We start from the raw sequence: 24243 nt of genomic DNA, 5'->3' as shown, positions 1-24243 counted from the left end.
GCCTCAATAACTAGACCCTGTCAATTTATTCCCTCTTGGTAAAGCATTAAATACAGTAAGGCTGTGGTTCATGATTAGGGCTATTCAATGTAGCTGAACATGCACTGAAAACAATCTATCATACATCACTTCACAAGATAGTTTATAAAAGAACACAGATAAGTTGCTTGGAGATTAGCCTGCCACTAAAGGAACAAAAGAATGGCCTATCAATTAAAAAAACAATGGTTTGCTCAGTCTTTGAATTCTCAAGCTATAAGCTATCCCAAATGGTTTTGATTGCCTAATCATATGTAACAGATCAGGAGTTCATTCATGTGTTCCTCTTCATATAGAGTTTTTTCACAACATACAGTATTGGCTTGTTTTGGAGATGGGGGTTCTTTGTTTGTTTTTTAAACAATGAAGAAATACTAGCAGCATACAACACTGCCTTCCAGTTCTTACCTTTAGCCATCTCCTTTGCCAAAACACCAGAAGTGAATTCAGCCATTAAAGTCTGAGAGCAAAAATCTATTACAATATCATACATGCTCTTATGAGCTCCATGACTGCATCTCCTCAGCTGTGCAGACACTAGCATTCACTGCAGCACGGTCTACTGAAAATTTTTTTATATTACTGCAATAAAGATGAGACTGAAATTTGGTGTATTGTCTTTAACTCAGTTGCCCTGAATGAGGCAAGAACACTGTTTAAAATTAATTTTTGCGTAGACAGTTTCCAGCACACTAAGTTAAAGAATCCTGTGCGAAAGCATGCTAAGTCATGCTTGAGAGAATTTTATCAGGAAGAATAAAACTGATGATAAACTCTCTCAACGTTTTTGTGTTGGCCATTATATGATAAAGCATTTGTGACTTGGAAAATGTGCGATGGATTCAAGACTGTATCAGGCAACTAAAACTCCAATAAGGATAATCATTTGCTTAACATTAGGTACATATTCAAATCTTTAATTGAGTCAGTGCGATGATCTGCTTCTTTGTACAGGAAAAAAAAATGTATTTTGAACAAAGACAGCAGCTTACCTGTAGTGATGTTACTGTAGAAAGATCTTTAAGTTTTCCTTCTTCATCTTTTAAGTTGTACCCCTCTGGTCTCTTATCTCTTTCAGTAATTTTCCATAACTTGATAGTTTTATCTTTATAAGAAAACAGTTTTCTGTTAGCATAGGAATTCTGAACTCAGTGATTCACATTTCACAAAATAATTATTCCCTAAAGAAGTTTTTGCATCTTGGCTTAGCCAAGTCCTATGTTGAAGCAGTCTGGGTCTCTTAATTTTGCAGGTCCAAACAATGTTCCCAACTGAAAAGATACTCACGAAGCACATCCCATACCTTCAAAGCGAGTCAGAGGTTCCTGGCAGCTGGCAGACTGCATGCAGCACATGCTCTCATACCAAACTCAGCAGTTTGCAGGTGGAACAGACCAAAAATGCTAAATGATCACTGCGTGAAGCTCAGGCTTCACAATTTGACTTTGTAGGGAAATAATCTTGCTATTAAAGCCAGTTTTCTCATAAACAGCACAAGAAAAGCATGGAGTAGACAGAGAGACCAATGATAGCTGGCCTATTGCAGGAATAGGCAGTGCTTTTAAGTGTAACATCACAAGCTCCAGCGAAGGGAAGACTGAGTGAAAAAAGAAGCATTTCTGCCTCCTAAGAAGGGAAATCATCAGGAAAAGAAACTGAAAGGAATGTGTGGTAAGGGTAGGAGAGAGAAGTGGGGAGAAAAATATCCCAATCATATAGGGAATGGAATTAAATCTAAACTCTTTCCTTTTTCATTACAGATGAAGCATGTGTATGATAGAATAATGATGCCTCTAGTACAGTAAAGAGCCCATGAAGCCTACAAATAGGCATTTTAAACATTTTAGATGGGGTTTCTCCTCTTTTCTATAGTAGTTAAAGCCACAGATTTCCCTGACACTGTGGGCTACTCCCACTCTGGTCATGCACCCAATCTGCCAACATTAACATTCCCTAGGCAGAAAAACCAATGTCAGCTGAAAAAAGGTCAATTCCCTGAAAAAAAAACCCCAAACCCTCTCTCCAAGCTTCTAGCAGTTGTTTTACTCATGTGTTCACGGAGCAGCCAATGTCCTTCCAAAGCCTCCGCACTTTAGCTGCCACCAGAGCCTTCACTAATCTCAGCTCCTGCATCATCTCTTGTTCTCTCCCCCTCCCTTTCTTCACCTCTCCTTCCCCAAAGCACATAGTGGAGCAAAATTCTTCCCCAGCGTGTGTCATCCAAGTACTTCTTTTCAAATGCTAGTACAAATTATTTTAAAGGCAGGATGTAGGAATCATAGGAAACAAATCACTTTTCATTTCCATAGCAACTTTAATTTGGACCTTCTTTTGTCTTAAAATGAATAAATCCACTAATCCCAATGTTTTTACTATTATGCATCTCCTAAAGATTTTGCTTTGCTAATCCTCAAGCAACAAAAATCCTACAGTTGACCAGTCTGCAGAACTAGAGGATATTCCAATCTGCAACCGAGAAACTCCACTTAAATATCCAATACATTTCATTTGTATCAATCACATTCATTAATTAATTACTAAAAATACATTCAGGTCATGTCACGCACATGAGACTTTGATTAGTGTAAATAGTGCATTCCTGCTCATCTATTGTAAGATTTGTCAATATCCTAAATTAATCCTAAAACACATGATCAGAAAGAGTGAAGAGCATATTTTCCATTGTTAGACTTGACTGCTATTGATAAACCTATCCCTTTCTTGAGGGAAAACTCTTATTTATTAGTGTATCGCACCTATTGGTTTTCTTCTCCTTCATTTGCCTTCCAGACTTTAAAAACTCCTGAGAAACTCTAAGCACGATTATGTTCTGCAAAGTATAGAAATGTCTTTGTGAGGTTCAGTATTCATTCAGTCTCAAGGGTGTTGTGAAGTTTAAATTAATTACTGTCTGGTAAGTAGTCTCAAACGCTCAGATGAAAGGATCTGTATGGGCCAAATTCTGATCTATCCCATGTAGCTCACGTTGGAAATTTTCCCCAATATATCTGGTGCAAAGGATACCAATGAATCACAATAATTTATTATCATACAACAAAATTAGTTCACTTTACAAGGCAAACCAGGAATTTGCTAACTGTAAGCACTGCAAATCTACAGCGGGATTTGAAAGCCCCTTTGGTCTCCTTCTGCATCCATTAATTAAGATGTTGCAATCAGAGCTTAGCTGATTAACTTGATGGTAACGTGTGAACTGGAAAGGAATTAAGACCTGCTCTGGTAGTGAGGAGACCTGCGCAGGAACGGCCTCAGACAAAGGTCTTCCTTAAAGGGAAACAGATTTGGGCAGGTGCAGACCAGTCGACTCTCACATATTGTGGGTGAAATTTAGATGGACTCTCCCCTCATGCTCCCTAACACACAGATGCTTTTTCCAGCCAACTCAGTAGGCAATATCCATTCGTATCTGGGGAAAGACCATGGTGCGTAGGAGAAGTTTTACAGAATAATAGGATGCTGTTTATCCATTCTCATTTTTCTGACCAAAATTGTGCTTTGGATCCTAATCTACTGCATGGCAAGATCTCAAAAATTCCATTAAAATACCAGGCTCAGAAATAAGTATAACTAGTAGTCAAGGAGTTTCTACAACCTGACCGATGTGAGCGTGTGTAGCTGTTAGTGTACCGATCCTCTACAAAGTAGCAAAATACTATCATCCCCACTTTATAAATGTGGAATTGATGTACACTGTAAATGACTTCTCACAGGAAATCCCTGAGAGTAAGGAATTCAGCATAGGCCTTCTGTATCCTAAAATTAAAACTATCTTCAAGAGTATACCATGAGATTAATCTCCAGATTTTAACCCTGCTGTGCCAGGAAGTCTGGAATTCTCCTGGACACAAAAAATGTTCCGAAGCCCAAAGCCAACAGCCACCAGCAATGTCAGTGGCACCACTTCCACTCTCCTCCCCGGAAAACGTCTGCATGGATGCTCCAGAATTAGGAAGGAGGGAAAACAGGGGGTAAAGCATTTCGCCAGATCCTAGGCTGGCTCAATGTTAGCTGAAACTGGATTAACCCATAGCAACACTGAGACTGATTACTTCAAGGTATCCTCCCTTCTCCCCTCCCATATTAACATTAAGCAGAAAAGTGAGGTCTATTAGGGCAGCTGTAAATGCAGCGTATCTGAGGACTGGGGTATATTGCTCAGTGATTCCAAAAACAAATTTTAAAATGAAAAGGGAGAGGTTTACCTTTTTAAATCTGCTTTTGTATCATGCTCTTGGAAGAAGCAGTTCTTAGATAAAAGTTACTTGATGTAGGAGGGATATTTGGAACTAGGGAGAATTGCAGAAGTAAACTTGCAAACTTAATTAGCTGATGAATCATTAAACTAGCACAGATTACAGCTAACTATAACAGATATGTTTCATTCCAACTACTGTGACACTACCCCCCAAAAAATCAAAAGACAACTTTAAGGAAAACAGATTATGAAACATAAAATAATAAACTGCTATCTACTGTGGATTAATGTGGGTATTATTTATTGCTGTAAAGTTTAACTAGAGATAATCGCTTTGCTCTAAAATGTTAATTCCCAAAGATGAGATTACATTACTTTTCTATCAGTGATTCCAAAACTTCCCCAATTTTTACAAAAGAAATTCTTTTTTGACTACAATGGGATGTAAGAATTAAACTGGATATTTTTGTCTTATGCATCTTCAGCGGTAATAAAGGCTGTGGGTGTCCAAGTATTTCCTAAATGATACCTGCACGTCTTAGGATCTATTCAGTTTCTTCCCACTATGTCACATCTGCATATCCCTTGTTAGCTATGATATTGCATTTTTTTTTAATCAATAAGTCTTAAGCATGTTGGAAAGATGAATCAGTGTCAATATCCTAATATTATTCCTACTGCCTTCCTTGTATAAGACTTGTGTAACTCTTCAGAACTTAAATAAACCATTCTGATGATAATGAATGAAAAGAAAAATTCACCTCTCTCACCTACATTCATTTACGTATCTATAAAGGATAAAAATTATGACAAACAGCAGACAAAATGCTAAATACCTAATGAAACGCCACTGCTCAGTAAGGTGATGCCATTTTCACAGTTACTTTCAGGATAGCACTGCACAATAGCAGCAAGGGATAGCTCTCTAAATGTCTATGGAGAGTCAATAGGAAAAAGGCTATAGCTATGAATAAAATATAATAATAACAGATATCAGAGTCAACATGACAGCCTCAGTAAACTCTGATGAAGGAAATTACTGAAAAAATTTTAAAAATGAACCCGGAATTTATGTGTATATAGTCAGCACTAAAATGCACAAGAGCAAAATGCTGATACATCCTATATAGTCTCTTCTGTCTTACCATTTGTGGATAAAAGTGAGTGGGCTGCATTTTGCTGTGGTAACCACTTGATCTTGTTTATTTTTTCCTCTATCTCCAAGCTCTTCAAATAATCAAATTCAGGTTCATGGCTCTGGAAAGTGCTGTAAACATTGTACTCCCCCTGACTGTAAGGCTCATTTTTACTCTGTGGAAAATAAGAAAACAAAAACATGTGTTTTATGATGGTAATATATTATCTCCAGCTCTTGGGCAAGATAAGCAGCATTATAAACACAGAAATATTGAAAGTGTAATTTAATTTCTGGTTTAAAGCATGATATTGACAGATTTGTTTTTACAGAAATGAAATTTCCTGTAAGTATTGAAGCAACATTTAATAACAGACAGAATTTTTAAAGAAATGTTGATTATTCAGTAAAGCTTTGTACAAAAGATACTGCAGATGGACTGAATCTAAGAGTGAAGCAGAAAAGGTATCACAGCAGAGGCACTGTTTTAAATGGAATGGTTCCATCAAACAGGCAAAAGCTATCAATAAAAACATATAAATAAAGCAAAAACAATCTTCTTGTTTCTTAGCTTAATATTTTGGAACTTTGAAGCATTTTTGTTTGGGACAGGAAGAAGAGCAAACTTCTGAATAAAAGACTCTTACCCTCTTTCACTTCCTTTCCAAAGAGGTGACATTCAGTATTTATTAAATCTTGAGAATATAAACAAGTGTGTTGGTTAGATCCAAATAAAGTATTAAAAAGAAAAATAGGCTGTAGCAAGCTATTGGGACTGCAATGGTAACTCACATACCTCAGGTTCCCTTTGGAATATAACAACCCGACCCCCCTTGTCACCAGTAGCCAGCAGCTCTCCAGTGTGGTTGAACTCGACTGTAGAAATAATATCAGCTGGAGGGAAAAAGTGAGAAAAAGGCAAATTTTAGACTGCTGCTATAAGACAAAGTCATCAGAAACATCAGGCACTCCACAAAAACGCAGCAAAAGAGGGATTTGGAGGAATACAAATGAATTCAGTAGCAAGTCACTTATGCAAACGGGCCGCATGCCATTAGAATCCGAGGTTGCTACACAATGAAACAAGTGCAGACATAAAAAGGCAGATTTGTGTTTCCAGCCCGTCTGTAGCTTGGGAGTGGAGGAGATCTCTGGAGAGGTTATGCTTCAGGAAGAGCAAGCTCAGACCACTACAAAGCTTTTTTCAGTACTGGAGACAGCAGACAGCATAGGCCTCCCGCTATTCCCTCTAGCAAGGACCAACACAAAGGCTCAGTCCTGTTGCGTGTATTATTTATTCTTTACCCTTTATGAGGGTTTTAATACAACCCTGAGCGCTAGATTCCTCCTATATGTGTTTGAGCCAAGAGTGCAAAAGCAAAGTACATGTGGCTTATTCTATCACAGAGGAACGACGGCAAAACCAGACCTGCTCACTGTGTAATGCTGGCAAGAGCCCCTTCAAATCAGTTTTCTGCAAATCACTTCAGCACCATAAAAGTGTGTCATCAGAATATAAAAAGATCCCAGTCTCTTCTTCTTTAATAGCCAACAATTCCTTTCCCTAAGCAATTGCATCAGCTTATACAAGAAACCTCACCAAAATCTCAGGTCAGTCCTGAGTACAAAACGTAATATATCAGAATGAGAGGGGAGAAAGAGACTATAAAGGCAAAAGAACTGGTTCTTCTGCTTTTAGGAAAATAAATGCTAGAATCATAATCCACAGTTAATCCTATACTATTAGCATAATTCAAATTAAAATGCCTAGTGCAATAGTAAATTAAGAAGCCATCATATATCCAATCACAGATAAATGCAGGGTATTACTCAGAGATTGCACGTATGAACCCGCTGTAACGATCAGTATTCAGTGATCAGAAACGTGGGCCAGATTTTCAGATGCGTCAGTAGTTAGCAGCTCCCCTTTAGGCATTAAAAGCTGTGGTTTTCAAACGTGTTCATCATCAGTTTATACCAAGAACAATGGGACTACAGTGGGCTAAGCTCTTTTGAAACCCTAGCCCCCAATGAGTTCACTAAAATTCAAAGGAATTGAAATAACAAGTGGATGTACCGTTTATTCAATACATTTTAAGAACTGAAAACATCTGTTCCTATTATTCTTTTAACATACTAGCAGTTGAGTGTCAGAAAGCTTCTATTGCCAGGAACTCTTATCATTGACACAGCTATCCAAAAGCCAGATTCTTAGTGGAAGGACATAATTCATCCTTTAAAGAAGGAAAACCTTACCCTATTAATGATAAAGAGAAATGTCTTTTAATTTTTTAAGAAATCTTCACCATTAAATGCTGAATGTTTGTTCAAAAAAAATAAGAAAAAAAGATATGCCTTTCATCATTTTTCCCCATGCACTGCATATGTAAAGGAGGAAGGGGGAATCATAAAGTGTGTATATAATTTTCTTTTTTGCTATAAATATGAATAAAATGTACAGATGCATAGACTTTGAGAGAAATGGAACATGAGGATTTACACTATTTTGGGACTGAACCTAAAGCTTTTCAAAGTTAATGGCATTTGATTTTTATGTGGACTTCCATGAACTGCATATTTTATAGGCAATATCCTGAAATATCCCTGGCATGTAAAGTTCATTTGTAATGAATGTGAATGGAAGAATATTTACTGGTTATTTTGTTCTTATCCTGCAAAAATTCTGCTGATGGTAGGTGGAGGTTCCTATTTATTAAATGATACATGCATGATTCTACTCATTTAAAGCTGTATCTTACCCAACTGTAGAGACAGAACTCCAGAAGTCTCATACCGGCAGTGTTTTTAGAATGGAGACTCTTATCTTAAGTGCGCAGTCAAACCCACATGGGGGTAGAAGAGTGGCCGTAGGGGGAAAGAATGTAATGTATATTAAGAGTGTGTGTGCATCTGTCTGTCTGTCTAATTTATATGCACTTTTCCCAAAAGTTCATAGAAGAACTAGACAAAGAGAGTTGTGTGCAAAGCGAATGAATGGCATTGGAACTTCTCTTTTATTTATGAATACACTTGCTAATGGCTTGCAATCCTTCCACAATTGCATGAAACATTCTCCAAACGGTCACAAAATAGCACAGTGCACTTTACAGAGGGCATGAGCAATGCCTAGTAAAGTCAACAGCAGCATTTTCACAGACCTCAATGGAAACTGAACTAGGATTATAATAAAACCACTCTGCATTTTGTTACTAAATTTTGTCATTGCATTTGTCACTGAAATATCGTAGATAGTTAGGTGACTACTGTTTAAACAGAAGCAGTTAAAATTTAAGTATCCATGGGCAGTGTGTAACGCAATGGTTCTGAAGTAAAATTCTCTCTTCCCCCAAAGTGTTTCTTCCAGATGCATCTCTTCTTAGTATTAGAGAAAAACTAATTCTGAGCTGGAAACTCTAACTACCATTTTTAAATTAACTTGTTCTGAAAAAGAGCAGAACCAATACTCCAACCTTACATGCTATGCAGCATGTTGGTAAAAAATTAGCCCTGAATTGGAAAATCGCTTTTATTGATCCAGTAAGTAACAGCTGAAAACAACAGCCAAAAAAATCTTATCCAACATATCTGTTCAGCAGGCGAACATTAGTCATGCTGTTTTCATAAGGATTAGCCAGCCTGGATCTTTCTAAGACAGAGGGGGCAGGAAGAGAATCAATCAGCAAAGCTTTTCATACCCTTCTGCAGAACATTCCCCTACATATTTATCAGGGCTGCAGCCACATCAGCCACTATGGTCCCATCCTGCAGATCCTTGAGCTGCAGAAGGGCCCCTGCAGCGTACAATGCCATTAACTACCAGATTTCACCCTCTTCAAAATATGCAAATGTTGCCCACTGGAGGAACCGATGAATTTGCATGTACAGTAAGCCCTGGACAAGGGATGGCAGAGATGAAAGACCCCTTCCCTCCTTGTGCTGCAGTACCCTTATCTCTGCTGGCAGTGCCAAGCTTTGCACTAACAATTAGGATCATCAGAGACAGAGATAAATTACCAATTAAGAACAATTACGGGTAACCTCAACAGCCAACGGGCAAATGTTTCCAATCAGATTGTAAATCCCAACTTTTATCCAATATTCCTACTGCATCTGTAAACTCCCCATTTTGTCTATGTAGAGACGTATAAAATTTGTACTTTAAAGTTGCAAAGCTCAACATTTTCACTCAATTAAAAAACATAAGTTAGACTATCAAAATACAGGTGTTGATTAAGAAAAGCAAACCAAAAATCTTCAAATGATGAAAATACTCCAGAGCAGTATACACCTGTGCATCTGCTCCACATCCCGCAACAGCAAAATTGCTCCAACAGGTACTACACATTACAGCATTCTTCCTCTAGACTAATTTTACACATTTACATATTCACCCTGGGAGATTATTCTGCAGCCTAAACCAACAGGAAGCTTCTCCTGATCCAGTCTGAAGTACTTCATCCGATGACTCTTAGTCAACTCTGCCCTTTCGTACCTTGTTAACTAATTCCTCTGCAGCTTCACCACTTACGCTCTTTAAATGTGTTCAGTGGCTATGCTGTACTCAACAGCTGCTGCTCAGCTATATATAGTCAGCTTTTCTAATAGCTCTAAGTATATCAGTGTACGTCTATGCACACCAAGATATCTCTAGCTGTTTGCACAGCTCTTCCCTCAACTTCATTAGCACTGGTTCAGCATGGGTGCAGGCGAAATGAATTCCCCAGAAGCCAGCCCTCAGACTCACTGCGGGGTGGGATGAAACAAAGGTTGGCACATTAAAAGGCCAAATTATTTTGGTCTTTAATTCACACCATCACACATTATTTGATGTCACTTTCTGGTCTCTTACAGCTTTATTTTACAGGCTTTTTAATAGCTCATTCCTAGGACTTAAGCATAATAAAATACAGACAGGTCCAAATACCTTTATAATAATTAGAAAATTCCTGATCTATATAATGAATCTTTGTAACTAGCTATTTTTGACTCTAGCATAATTGCATACCATTTTCCATCTAGTATGCATTCAGTGAGCCTGAACAGACTTACTCATCTTTACATAATCTTTTGGTCAGAAACCTCAAGCAACTCTATGCAAAGCTCAAGTATAGTTTTCTGCATAGGTTACTTTCAGTAATAATTTCTACCTTTCTGGGCCCTTTCATTTGAAGGCACTGAAATATTTTCCAAATATTAATCTTGTTTCAGAAGATCAGGCAAGCAATGAAAACTTCAGAACTATTTCACCCACCAGTAGAATATAAATTCGAGTGACGGGAACAGGTCAGAACCTCCCCTTGCTATTGGATCCTCTACCATCAGCACCACAGCACTGCGCCAGCCTGAGCTGACTGCCTCACCAGCTAGGCTGGGGTTTTGCTGCATGTGTTCCCAGTGGCTAGAAGGCAATCTTGTAGTCTACATTATTTCAACCAAGTTCTGACCTGGCCTAACCTTGGCTTGTGAAATCCAATAAAATCACAGCACAGTCTGGCATGACTGCAAGCAATGTTCAGTCATACTAATACAAAAATCCCTGAGGAGCATAATGTGGAAGAAACAATAAAGAAGCTTGCAATGCAGACACACAGAAAACAAAAGGACAAATGATAGATAAAAGACAGAGTGTTAGAGTATGTTGTACAAAGGGAAGGCCATTACAGCGAGCCGTTTTGTCAGAATTTAATTTAGACTTGGTCAAAAAAAGGAGAAAGAAAAAAATTGGATAGAAAGAGCCTGTTACCCTTTTTTTAAGCTAAAGCTTCAAAGGTTTCTTCCAGCCACCAGAAAGCAATATATGCAAAGGTATGAGGGTCAGGTGGATCTTTCTTCTTCTTCTACAACAAGCTGGCCTAGACATCTTTGACAATAGCAGAATTTCCAACTTGAAGCTGCCCCCTCAGTAACATGAACTCATTCTGGTTCACAGCAGTGTTATTTGCAGTCTTGGATCCAAGGAGGGCATGGCATCAGAAAACAACCATCAAATGGAAGTAAACGCAATGAAAAATCCCACACGCCACACTGTCCATGTCGGCTGTGTCAGGAACTTCACACTAAAAGCCAGCAGGCTAGAGAGCCAGCTCCACACTATTGGCACATTTCGCTTGCCTATATACAAAATACTTGATTACCTCTCCCACCCAGCAAAGCAGGGTGGGATACAAGCCAGTACACAGCTGGGTGGCCATTCGAGAAGCATGATGAAAGAGAGAATATGAGACAGCGCGAAAGAGAGAAAGAGAGCATGAGAGACAGAGTAAGGAAATGCCAGAATAGAAGATAGTAAAGTGGTCTGAAATGAAGGATGTATCCATCATTTTGACCCTGAACTTATCTGTGATCCTCATTAAATCACTCACTTTGCTTTTTTTTTTTTCCTCATGCTTATTAGAGCTTTAAACCCTGATGAAATTTGTATTAAAAATGCTAAAGGTTTGTTCCATGTTAGCTGTATGCTTTTGGCCAATGTGAACTTTTAACACAAATGCTAATACTGTAAGCATTTCAGGGATCAGTGACACAAGGTGATTGATCAATAACAGAATGAAAACCAGTAAATGTGTCTACTACACTTCATGTAGTTGTTTTCCTAACTGATGCCTTGCCTGGCTTCCTTGCTAGCAAGGACAAATACATCGAGGGCAAAATCCAAAAAGCCCCATTTAATCCTGTCAAGCAAGAGCAGAGAATTTTATCAGTCTAAATATCATCTTTCTTCCTGAGTGTAACAATCTCCTCCTGATGTGAAATCCAAGAGCACGGGGCTGAATGCTGAACAGCACTTGGAAGGCAGTTACAAACAAGAACACTTCATTTGGAGAGCACAGAAAAATGGTAGTAAAAATCTTCTCCTAATCACAAGTCCCCACTAGCATGGAGCAAATCCTTCCCTTTTTCCATCTTTAATTATCTAACTTGGTTTTCAGAAGTGTTACACTCCTGGGCCACATGGTTTGGGAGCTGGGAATGGGGCCACTGAGCACTTCCAGAGCAAGGAGGGCTGTCAGGGCTCCAGCCCTGAGGGGCTTCACGCGCCCAAGTCTCCCTGGGGCCTTAGGGACCAAAGAAAGCACCTTCCCATGCAGAACACTGGAATGCAGGTCTAGTGCTGACTCAAAGAGATCTTATTTGAAACAGAAACTCACACCCAAATCAAAATAAATCCAAAATCTGCACCCTTTATGATGACCTACAACTGTACCAGTGTGATTTACTGCATGCAGCCTCTGGCTTAAAGACAGGTGGGTTTTTTTCAATATTTTTGTATGCATTTATTTTAAAAGCTTATCAAATGTTTTCAACTTTTTTTTTTAAACCATGTGCTAGTTTCTAGCTGTATTTCTCAGATTAGAAAATCAGGAAATAGCACCCAACTACTGAAGTACAGTCAATGTGAAAAAAAAGATCTTTGCCAACAGCACAAATCTGTAAAACAGACTACCTGGTTCTGTGCTCAGTGGTGAAAAAAGACTTCACACTGAATACAAGTCATGTAAATTCCAATTTTCATAAAGTGATCCCTACTTTTTTGCCTAATTTAAAGTCTCAAAGTCCTAATTTCAGAAGTTCTGGCACCCACAATCCTCCTGCAGAGTAAAAGGCTTCTGAAAAAGAGGTCTAAGACACTTGACCTCATGCTCACTGAAGTAAATGGAAAGTTTTCCACTACTTCAGCGGTAAATAAGGTCAAGGAACACGTGTCAGACGCGGTGTAGCTGAAAATTAGGACACACTTAAACTTTTGGCTACAGTCTATATGCACTTCAGTTTCCTCATGTTCAAGGTGACCTACTTAGATCAGCAAGACTTTGCAAAGCTTCAGTCATTAGTTCTGCAGAACGCTTAATTAATGCTACTATTAGTCTTACTGCACTTGCAAAGTCCACTGCTGGACTCTGGCAAGCTTCTGCCTTCATAATCTGAAATATCTATGGACTGAGAGAAAGCTTACCACAATTCCTATTCCTTCACCCTTTTAATACATATTTAGGGGCTCCCAAATAGTGGCCTCACAGTGCTGCAAGACTGCCACATGCTTACAGGCAACACAGACTGAGCCTGCTTCTGGCAGGTACCTCTGCCCCTGGGGATGTCCAAGACAGCTAAAGCTTGGAAACCTCTGCTCCCTCCATCCTATTCCAATTGAAAAAAACCAGGAAACTCGCTAGAAAGTTTTTTGTCTTAGGTAATTCTAAACTGTTCAGCAAAACTGCTCATAGCTATTATAAGCAACACTTAAAAGGAATCTAACACTGAAGCTCAATCGGTATGTTAGCTTAAAGATATCTAGAGAAAACTTCAACTGCACGCCCCCAGAAAAGCTTCTCCATACCTAACACTAACACATGCGAGCAATTCATTCTTTGGAGATTTCTGCAAAGCAACACAGTTGGGCATTTCTTTCTTTCTGGGTTTGCTTTCAAAAGAGGAAGTCTTGATCGTGGCAGCTAAGGATTCAGCAACAGGCTTAAAACATGCCATTTCGTAAACATTACTACAATTAGAAAATGTGTCAGTCCATTCCTCTTACCAACTAATACTGAAGGGCAAAAGGAAAAAGATAGCTACGGGCATCACAGTCTGTATTTATAATTTCCAGAGCTGGATTTAAGCATACTGGCAGAATGAAGCCTGCCTGAGCGGGGAGCTTCTGCTCAGCCCCATGTTATTTCACACCGAGGAGCTGCACTGCCTGGCTGCCAGCAAAAGACAGATTAGAAATGGTGCTGCCAAGTGTTAAAAATGCTAGGCAACCATGTTTTATTGGAAGCACAGAAAGACCTTGAACCTATTCCCTCATTTTGGAGCAAACAAATGCCAAAAAAGGAAAGCATACAAAGTATTAAAGCCCTTTTTGCTATCACAAATGATTTTGTGTAGAATAAATGCAATGATGGTCTACAACGAGCAAACATCAAGTTTTGTTATAAGGGCTATTACAAAACAAGGACAAAAATAAAAATATATTTAGGACTTGAAAGGAAAATCATTTATTTAAAATATATCCAAGGGTAATGAAAAACCATCTAAAATTTAAAATCCAGTACTGAATAACCATGTTCAATATGAATGTTATTTCCTATGTATTAAATATAAACTTCAATAGGATTTCACTGTCAGCTGGTTCTGAACTTTTCTTTTTTTAAACTGAGCAATTAAGTTCTCAAGCAAAGCTCACAGTAATTTTGTCACAGCAGTTTTCATGTTCAAAGTTTTTATAGACATTAAACCTCCCAGCAACCCAATGAAGTCAGTAAGGAAATGTTAGCATTCCCATTTTGTACAAAAGAAAAAAATGGAGCAGATCAGTTGCAAGTTCTTATCCAAGATCAGAGAAGAGAGTTGATTATACACATACTAAGGGACAGATAATCCAGACTGTGGCTCAGCAAAACGTTTCTATTTACCAGAGCACTTGCCTAGGTACTTAAATGTTCCTGGATTCAATTCAAATGCATGTTGTTAATGAACATATACTGATGGAGACCAAATAAACAAAGCATAACAGTAACATGGACTATGAAGAAAAAGCCCTAGCAAGCAGACTTTGGGGTGAAGCTGTGGGATAGATATCATCTTAAAAATAAAGAGCTGGAGCAACCTAGGAGCTTGACTACAGCCAGAGTTTTTAACCACAGCATGGTGATAAGGAAAGCAGGGGACACCATGGCTATATCTACAGTAGTAAAGGAAGGAGGGCCCAGGCCTTTCTTGGACTTTCGAATGCTATCATTAATACTATTAAATTGTTAGAGTGGTCCTTGATGGGCTTTTGGCTTGTGATAAACTGCTCTCTTGCAAACAGCATTTCAGCATGGTTCAGGAGTAACCACAAGCCAGGGACATTTCTCAGGAGGCAGCACACATGCTGTCACCATGTTTTGGAAACTAAGGAAGTTTACTAACATAGACAAGGGCCACCTTCTGCCTGCTGGCCACAGTGCTCAGAAACATTGCTATGCAACATTCAGTTTAGTGGAGGAGATGACATTACGGTAGTGAACACAAGTCATAGGAATCAGTGATGCACATGGACCAACATCACTCTGCACTCGATTGTGGCAAATTATATTAGGGTTTTCTACTACAACTAGTGAAGACTGGCAGGTCCCAGAGTACAAGGGGCTCCAGATCCTGTAGAACTAGCACAAAAACCACATTTGCTTTTTTCAGTCTCAATGCAGCAGGGTAGATGGCAGTGTTTAAATCTACTGATCAGACACTTTGATTACAGGATCCAAATACACTATAGACAAGTATCATCAGCAACAAACAACTCTAACTTATACATGACTGAACACATCTCTGTGATTCCCAGCAGCGGGCCAGCAAGCTAAGGTCACACACAGGGCTCGTTGGCTGTCACAGGAGCTGGATGCCAAGTTGTGTAGATGCTCATCTAACGTTAGCATCTGTTTGCTTGGCGGTCTCCAAAGGCAACTGAGCTGACAACTCTGAAGTTGCCTCTGGGTATGTCACAAGATCATATAACTGTGGGACTGCTGGGAGTGCCTAATACTTCTTTGTTGAGGATCACGTACATCCTAATATATTAGATCCTTTCTAGGCGTTGTTTGAAACCAGTATGTGTGACCTTTCAGAACTATCCAGGTACTGTGGCTGGCTTAAGGGCATAAATTAAAGCCAAACTCAAAGATCATGCAATTAGCTCCTCTTGCTTACCTCAAGATCTCTTCTTTTGAATAAGTTTATATAATGCTCCATAGACCAAAAAACATTTTTTTTTTGTTAACAAGGGTCACAAACTATGCACAGAACACCAAAGGCTGCTCCTAAGCTCACTGAAAATGAACAAGACATCTGTTCTCTATCAGTTTCCCTATTAACCATACTGCTTTAAGGTTTGATAAAAAAGCGGATATGACTAACATAACAATTTAGTAGTGGCTTACACACTTTATGTTGGTCTCATAAGACCCAGTAAACTAAATGCCAAAGTCCTCCTATATAAGTACCCAACTAAGTAAATGTGAGGGAAGAGGGAATTACTTATGTGTTTACAATTAAGAACATGCTAAAATCACCCTAATGTGTCATAACTCCTTGCCCTGAAAGACTGAATCCTAGATAGAATATTTAAAAAGCAATGATAAATTTACCATCAAATATAAATACATCTTATTTCTATAATTACTGATTTAAAAAACAATTTAAAGAACAGACAGCATTAAAAATCAATGCACCCTTCCTCAGTCTGTGTCTGATAAAGAAACTTCAAACACTGTCTCAGGAAACAAATATCTCCTTTTTCTGATATTCCCAAGAGACAGCAATTACATAACTGGACTAGATCTGCACATATTATAGATGCTATAGACAATGTCTAAAACAGCAGTGGCATTGTTTGCTGGCCAGGCAATTTCAGAATTTTTCTCCTACTCTGAGGAATCTAGCGGCATCCAGGTAAACTAGCAATTTCATAAAACAGCCCTGAAGGCTGTTTTCAGTCTAATAATGCAATATTACAAGTGGGAACTCAGCCCATTCCCACTGCATTCACAATTAGGGAATATGGGACATCAAAGATTCAAATCTATCACGCCTTAACACTAAACACAATCATTGCTTCTTCTTCAAAAAGTTAAATAGAAAATATACCTTCTGTCTGTATAACACAAAAGCTGAAAAGAGCAAAAGGGTCAGAAACACCAAACACCAGCGGGTCAGATTTCTATCTCCTGTGCAAAGATAGACCTGGAAGAATTTTCTTAGAAGCCTCCCAAGGTCAGGGGGCTTCAAAGTATATAGTGGTGGCCTCACACACCTGCAGGTTTGTTATAAGGCATTTTCTCCGAGGCTAAGCATCCTGGAGCCATATAGTTGGACAGCAGCTAATTTGCAGCCCACACAGATAACATTTAGACATCTAAGCCCTTGATAATGTGCAAGGCTTTTTCCCCCCCCTACATCCTTGAATATGTGCCTTGCAATCATTGCTAGTTGTTAAAACACAGTCCACAGTAATTACTGCTGTACTCTCAAAACAGAGCGGCCTTTGCTGCAATACAGCAGTTCTGAGGCATGAGGCCAACTGAAGCTTCAATTCTATTTTAATCCCACTATAATTATAAATGATGGATATGTTGTTGAGATGCTTCTGAATTTTTGTTTGCATGAGGGTGTATTTATACACTGCAACAGAGCACTGCAGAGAATATTTGAGCTAGTACTGACAGGAATTGGAACCAGAGCCCATATAACAATGTTAGCTTGACGCCGTGCCTATGATAGCACTGCTGGCAGGACATACCACCGTGTCTGGATCGAACTACAAAAAGGTACCTTTTCACCATCCTCCATTAAGTGCTGTAAGGCATGCCCATTAAATGCAGAATGAAGAGAAAAGGTGTTGACAGATTTCTCTGAAGCAAAGCAGCGGAGAGACTGGTCAGTTGTTCAAAGGACCATGATAAATAGAAAGTTTTCTCTAAGTCAGGGCCACAAAGTAGATGTTGGACAGTCTGCCAAAGGCCAGCTGAGTAGAGAGCAGACACCATGTTCCCCAGGCCTGGCATTGGTTTGCAGTTGCCACTGCAGCAAAGAGGGCAGATGCAAACCCAGGCACCACCTCTTAACCTTGGAAGAACCTGGCTCACTACAACAATATTTTTATTTCATGTTGTTGTCCCTAAACAATGCAATAATTATCAGCAAAATAACAATTTTTTTTACTTCAGCAACATGTCATTGCGCTTTGCTAGGAACATCACTTCAGATCAAATACAGGCTGCTTTTATTTGTTAGCCTCCTACATGCTTGCAGAATTAGCAGCGAATTCATTTGAGAAAGAGGTTTGCTTCTACACATGCTTGCACTAGCTGGAGTTTCCAATGTGAAGCAGTATCATACTGCAAGGAGGAGTTCTGTAATTATTTACGCATCTAGAGATCTTCTGCAGATCATGGTTGTAGTTTGTTGTTTTCTTTCCAAGCACCAAGGACTCAAAAGAGCCTAAGACATGAAGGAATGGAGGGACAACATTATTATCCTGCTTCATAGATGGGAAAGAGACTTGTAAAAACAAAATTATCTGCTCAGGATGCTGTCATTTGGAGAGGATCAAATCAGTCTCCCAAATCTTAGTCCGGTGTCTCAGAATATATGTCAGCTCACCGAATTATTGTCTGTCAGTTGTTTATGTAGATGTTCATGTAGGTATATTTATGCTCCCCAGCTACAAAGTAAAATGTGGGATTTTGAAGATCTTTCACATTACTGGAGTATCCTGCAATTGGAATCAACAGGAAATCATATGTCAGGTCTGAACAAGAAGCTAAGTGAAGCAATGATCATGGCAAATTTTGCATGTGCCACATAAATACACATAAGGGAAGAATAAATATTCCATCTTCAAAAAGCAAAAAGGAAAAGAGAAGAAAAAATCATCAGGAGTCCTACCTCAGGTTGTTATTATGAGGGCCTCTTATTTAACTCCAGGCTTCCATGCTTAGAATGGATGCCTGAAGAAAGGATACAGGGCCCGCAAATTCTTTACCAGCGCCCTCTTCTAAAATCCTCTATGCTCCCAGATTATTTAAGGCACAAAGAGACTGCAGTGGCATCTGCACTGCTTTGGGCTAAATGAACCTACCAGAGAGGTACAATTTTAGAAGTACAAGCCAACCCCTCAGTAAGGACCTGCAGATTTGATCTGTACCCAAGCGCAGCTCACACAGGTAAGCTGGAACAGACGGTAAAACTTTCCACGACGATTTTGCACAGATTGCAGAGCCCCTCCCAAGAGCAGAAGTTCTTATACCCGCTCGCCTCCATCTCACTGGTGACTGTTCCAAGCCGACCCTGTTTCCAGCTGGGAAATTGTCTGCCATAAACACCCAATTTCAAAAAGTCACTAAAAAAGGCTCCTTTTTCAGAGAGTAGACAAATGAGAATTATCATCATAAAGGCTCTATTATGAGGAAAAAAATTTGTTGTTGAACTAATGTTCCTCCTGTTGACCTGAGATGAAGAGTCCTTAAAACATGTCAGAGTAGCACCTGGCCAGTTGGAGCTAAAAGCCCATTGACAGCTTTAGAAATTCAGCATCAAAACATGCAGTTTATTGAAGATTTCCATATTTTATAAAGGAAAGCAAAATACTATGAAAAATGAACCACCCTGCAAATCTCACGCTTTTCATCTGTTTTTTGAATAACTGACACGATTCAGTAGCCAGCTGGTAAAATAATGACGGAAAGAGGCCAGTAAAACTATACAAAGCTAAGAGAAACTGCCTTGTACTAATTAGAAACAATGTGCAGTCTGATGACACTTTATAGACTTCAATTATCATACTCGGCAGGAAGGAACTTTCAAACATCTGTATGATGATTATTCTCCACTGGGATGTCATTTACAGTGCAAAGTATTAGAAACAAGGCCAAAAAATCAATTACAATCTTTGTAAATGAGCATATTCTTGATCTAAGGGATTTGAACTTCTGTGTGGAAATTGACTTAAAAAAGAGCCAGAAACGGATCTGACAAGGCAAAATAGGCAGCACCCCCCCACCTAATGGGCACAAAAGTAAACTTAAGGATCATTAAAACAACAACTCGTATATAAAGTACAAGCACAAAAGAGTATTAGTAGATGCTAAGCCTAACAAAACAATGACTAACTCCACAGGGGAGATTCAAGGGCAGACTTTCTTTTAGGCCAACATCCTGAAACACCTTCCATTGAAATCCACAGACCAGACCGACTTAGATGAGTAAAGATATGCATACACTAGGCAGTAATATAAAATCAGATCTCTTCCTGTTTCTAGACTGTTCTAAATATTTATTTTTATATTTATGTAGCAAAATACAATATCCAAAAGTAAAAGAGAGAGTAAGCATCATACAATAGCCAATGAAAATGTTATTTCAGTTGGTTAGTATTTAACACTTTAGTGCAAAGGATTAAAGATTTTACCCTGTAATCAAAGAAAACCAATATAATACAGAAACATATACATTTCTAATGAAAAATACAAATTAAAAATATAAAAATTACCAGTGTAAAATGAAAAACACCTCAAAGGTTAATTAGATTGAATGTTTTGTTTTCTCATTTACTGATTTTCAGACTACAAGTCTGCTCTGTTAGAATATAAGCTTAGAAAGTATGTGAAGACAGTGATGAGTTTTATTCAAGAGCACATGGAAACAGCAATGATCAACTGCAGAAAATGACTTGAAAATTTGTTACGCATTGCATCAGAATCCACAATCACAAGACAAAATCTGACTGTTAATTTGCACTTTTCAGACCAAGCACCATGGGTTTTTTGTTGGTTTTATGTGTGGGTTGGGTTTTTTTTTCTTTTTTCTTTTTTTTTTTTAAACAGACAGTAAGATGGATGCAACTTTTGACTTCAGAGGCAGAACTCTTACTTGTCTTTGTAAGGATGGCTTACTGACCTATAGACACACTGTGTTACTTCAAGAATATTTTGAAGCAGGTAGTAATGCAGATTGCAGAAACCAGCTTGCTGAGTAAAGCCTGAAGTGCACTGTACCTGTGCTCCACAGGTCGTCTCCTAGTACGCAAGGAGGTACCAACCAAAAGTGTTGGTTTGACCTTTAATGCCCTAAGCAATCGGGTAATCCAGCCAAGAGACCGGCCTTTCTGTGCACTTTACCCCTATATCTTCTCTCCTTTTGCTTTTACAGTGATGATCAGAAAGAAGCTGTCCGTCCCTCTCTGATGCTTTGTCCTTCAGTTTCTCAGGACCTGGTCCTGAGAAACTCCTGTTCAAACTTCCCAGCTCATTTCTCCTACTGGAGAGAAAACTAGGAGGATGTGCTGAAGGAGTTGTATTAGGAAGTTACCACTCAATTTTGTAGTAGGCTGCTATGCAGATGAGCAATTTTTAAATGACAGTATGAGAAAAAAATAGTTCCTTGCCAGCTTTTACTGATTTTTATGGTTAAGGAATGGAAGGCAGTCCAGAACATAAGATGAAATCCCAACCAGCTGTGTATAATCAAGGATGGAGGACACATTACAATCCCTGGCCTCTTCACTGCCATGGAGAATCATGGCTGTCATCAGTGATTCAGAAAAAGGAACCGCACTATATAATACGTTTAATATCATGTACTGCACAGTATTAAAATAAAGTCTGTATTTCAAATGAAAAGGGAAGATGACTAGTTTGAGGCAGGATGTCTGCAGCAGAATTTCTACAGCACAGCAGTCTCAGAAGCTGTTTTGAGCAGTAACAACTACTTATTTAAGGAGAGCCAGCAAGTGGCCACATTCCCTATTGTTGGGAATAACAAAGCTGGAACACCTCTAACAGGCTACCTACGGATTACTTCAGCTAAATACAGCTTTGTTATCAAAAAAGAAAAGGATTTTTTTCAGCCTGACAGCACCATAAAAACTCTTGTTCACGCTGAATCACACATCAGTGAAGAATGGCATTTATAATTTTCTGGTGGTTAAAGGCTCATTCTTGCTCACACTGAACTAAATGGGTCAAAACTCCCATTGATTTTAGATTGTCAGTAGACCTTAAGATACTAACCATCAGCACTTATTAATATGAAATTATCATAACATAAAACATATCGACCAGTTGAACTAAATGCTTTATCTTCATTCATCAAAACACCTACTCCAAACGAACAAAGACAGAAAACTGAACCCAGTCTGAAGGTCATGCTGAACTTACAAATTGCAATGACTGTCAATACACATTACCAGCAGCAGAATGCATATTGCATCCTATCAAACCAATGGACATAATATTAAATAGAAAACACAGAGCAACCCCCAAGCTGCCCAGCAGTTCAAATTCTGCCTCAACCAGACATATCCTCCACCTTTCCACACAAAACATGAAAAATCCATAAAAATGATTTCATACCACTGGCTGCTTATCTGCTGAATGCTTTTAAAAATAAAAGCTAAAATCAACTTGAGACCATAAAATGCTACAGCTCCAGTAAAAAGCTCTTTAGTTCCATTAGTATTCTTTTTGACTTAAGAAAAATAATTAGTGTACTATACAGGAGAAAAAGAGTGGTGAAGATTCTGAATTTAATTATATGAATGGTATTCCATATACACTTAATTGCATAGCAGTAGCACAACCACTTTCATTACTCTTTATAGCTTCAGATGCCCATTAGCACAATCCCCAAGGTTCCTTATGAATAATTAGATTAGGAAAGGGGGACTCTCTGATGAAATGCAATAGGATGTGATGCTTATGAAACAGCACATCTTGAATCCAGATGCTGACATGACAACATCATGAAGAGCTAATTTGCACATCCAAATTAATACTATCATGATGATAATATAAAAGAAGAATACGCATATAAAATGAGCTACAGAAAATAATGTCAAAAAGAACTGAGGTACATATATTATAAAAATACATCCTTCTGACATTTTAAGCCAGTTGGATAGGCATAAATAGACTCAGTGTTATATTCATGCGGATAGCTGCTACTTAAGCAGACTTACTAGAATTCAATCCATTATGTGGCAACACATGGGCAAGCTGTTTAATAAATAGTTATACCCATCAAACATGTGCAGCATTCACATAAACAGGTGAATAAATTTCATTACAGTTTACTACACATCTGTTCGCATTTGATGCAACGAATGTTTTTGTGTTGTTTTGTGTTTCATAGATAGGTACCATCAATAAAATTAGCAGTGATATATTTTTAGAACAGTCTCTACACAGGACATTCTGTACAGAAAGGAATAAGGTTTTAAGGATATTTTGAAAGGAAGTCAGATTCCTGGATGTTTCTGAAGCTCCCATGACCTGTCTGCATACTTACTTGTCTAAATACTTGAGAAATCTCTTCCTCAAAACATTTTAACAGGAAATAATGGGATCTTCATATGAAGGAAAACCATTTTTTCTACCTCTATGGTTCTCCTTCATGTAAAGTTTCAAACACACACATAGACATCACAAGGCAGAATCTACCATTTGCTACTCTTACATACATCTCAGAGAAGTCTGTTCCACTCTCCACATTTTACAGGATGTAACATACACATTTGCCCTGCTTGCCCTACACATTTGAGAATACATTCTGTCAATACAGAACACATTATTCTAAAGGATTTTTAACTTTTTTTCTTTTTTAAAGTCTGAATACATTTCAGGCTGACAGAAGAAATGATAATATTGCCAAAAGCATATGGCAGAAACAGAAAAGAAGGATAAAAGTGAATAGACAGGGCACAAGCAAGAGGCATAACACTAGAGGTACAACATTAAAGACATGGTAAAACAACAATTTGTTCAAGCAAATTAATTTGAAAATTTTCTTATCGAGAGTAAGGAAAACCTCATGAAATGAAAAAGCATCAAATTTAAAGCTGTTAATAACAATGTTCCACAAAATAAATACTTAATTTGAGAAGACTCAGTACCACCAAATATCACTGAGACAAGGAGGTCAAGAGGATTCAAGTGAGACGTATGCATTTATGTGCATATCCAGTTACACTAATTACAACGGAAGTTATACTAACTAGAACAAAAAGATTAAAAAAATTAATTCCATATCCTCACAACAATCATCTCAACACTGAGGAAAACACAAGAAAGGTTATGTGTGCTTATAGATAAATAGGCTGCTAACAGTGGAAGAATAGCAAACTTTTTGGCTTTGTATTTGTGAAGCTATGATGAAACATGCATTAGTTTTCTATATATTACATCTACTACATGGGCAGCAAGAATTACAGGGAGATTCATTATTCATTTCTAACAAAATGCTCACTTTTAAAAGAAGTTTAAAGTGCCAGCTTCTTTACTACCACATCCCAACAGTCTTTGCTTACTGAGACTGATCTAGT

At 38.4% G+C, this 24243-nt stretch overlaps 1 protein-coding gene across 2 annotated transcripts in view; it reads right to left on the bottom strand.

The window, feature by feature from the left end:
- Window positions 1–24243, bottom strand: part of PPP2R2C (protein phosphatase 2 regulatory subunit Bgamma) — a 208568-nt gene that overhangs the window by 52860 nt on the left and 131465 nt on the right. For both annotated transcript variants that reach the window (XM_026054833.1, XM_026054832.1), the window contains 3 exons: window positions 6187–6284; window positions 5401–5566; window positions 1032–1144 (listed from right to left, as the gene is read on the bottom strand). In XM_026054833.1, the coding sequence (XP_025910618.1) occupies window positions 1032–1144; window positions 5401–5566; window positions 6187–6284 (377 nt within the window). The remainder of the gene's footprint in view (window positions 1–1031; window positions 1145–5400; window positions 5567–6186; window positions 6285–24243) is intronic.

The sequence above is a fragment of the Apteryx rowi genome, unplaced genomic scaffold (assembly GCF_003343035.1).
Source record: "Apteryx rowi isolate R43461 unplaced genomic scaffold, aptRow1 scaffold_97, whole genome shotgun sequence".
NCBI lineage: Eukaryota > Metazoa > Chordata > Aves > Apterygiformes > Apterygidae > Apteryx > Apteryx rowi.
This window is presented reverse-complemented; position numbering and strand designations above follow the sequence as displayed.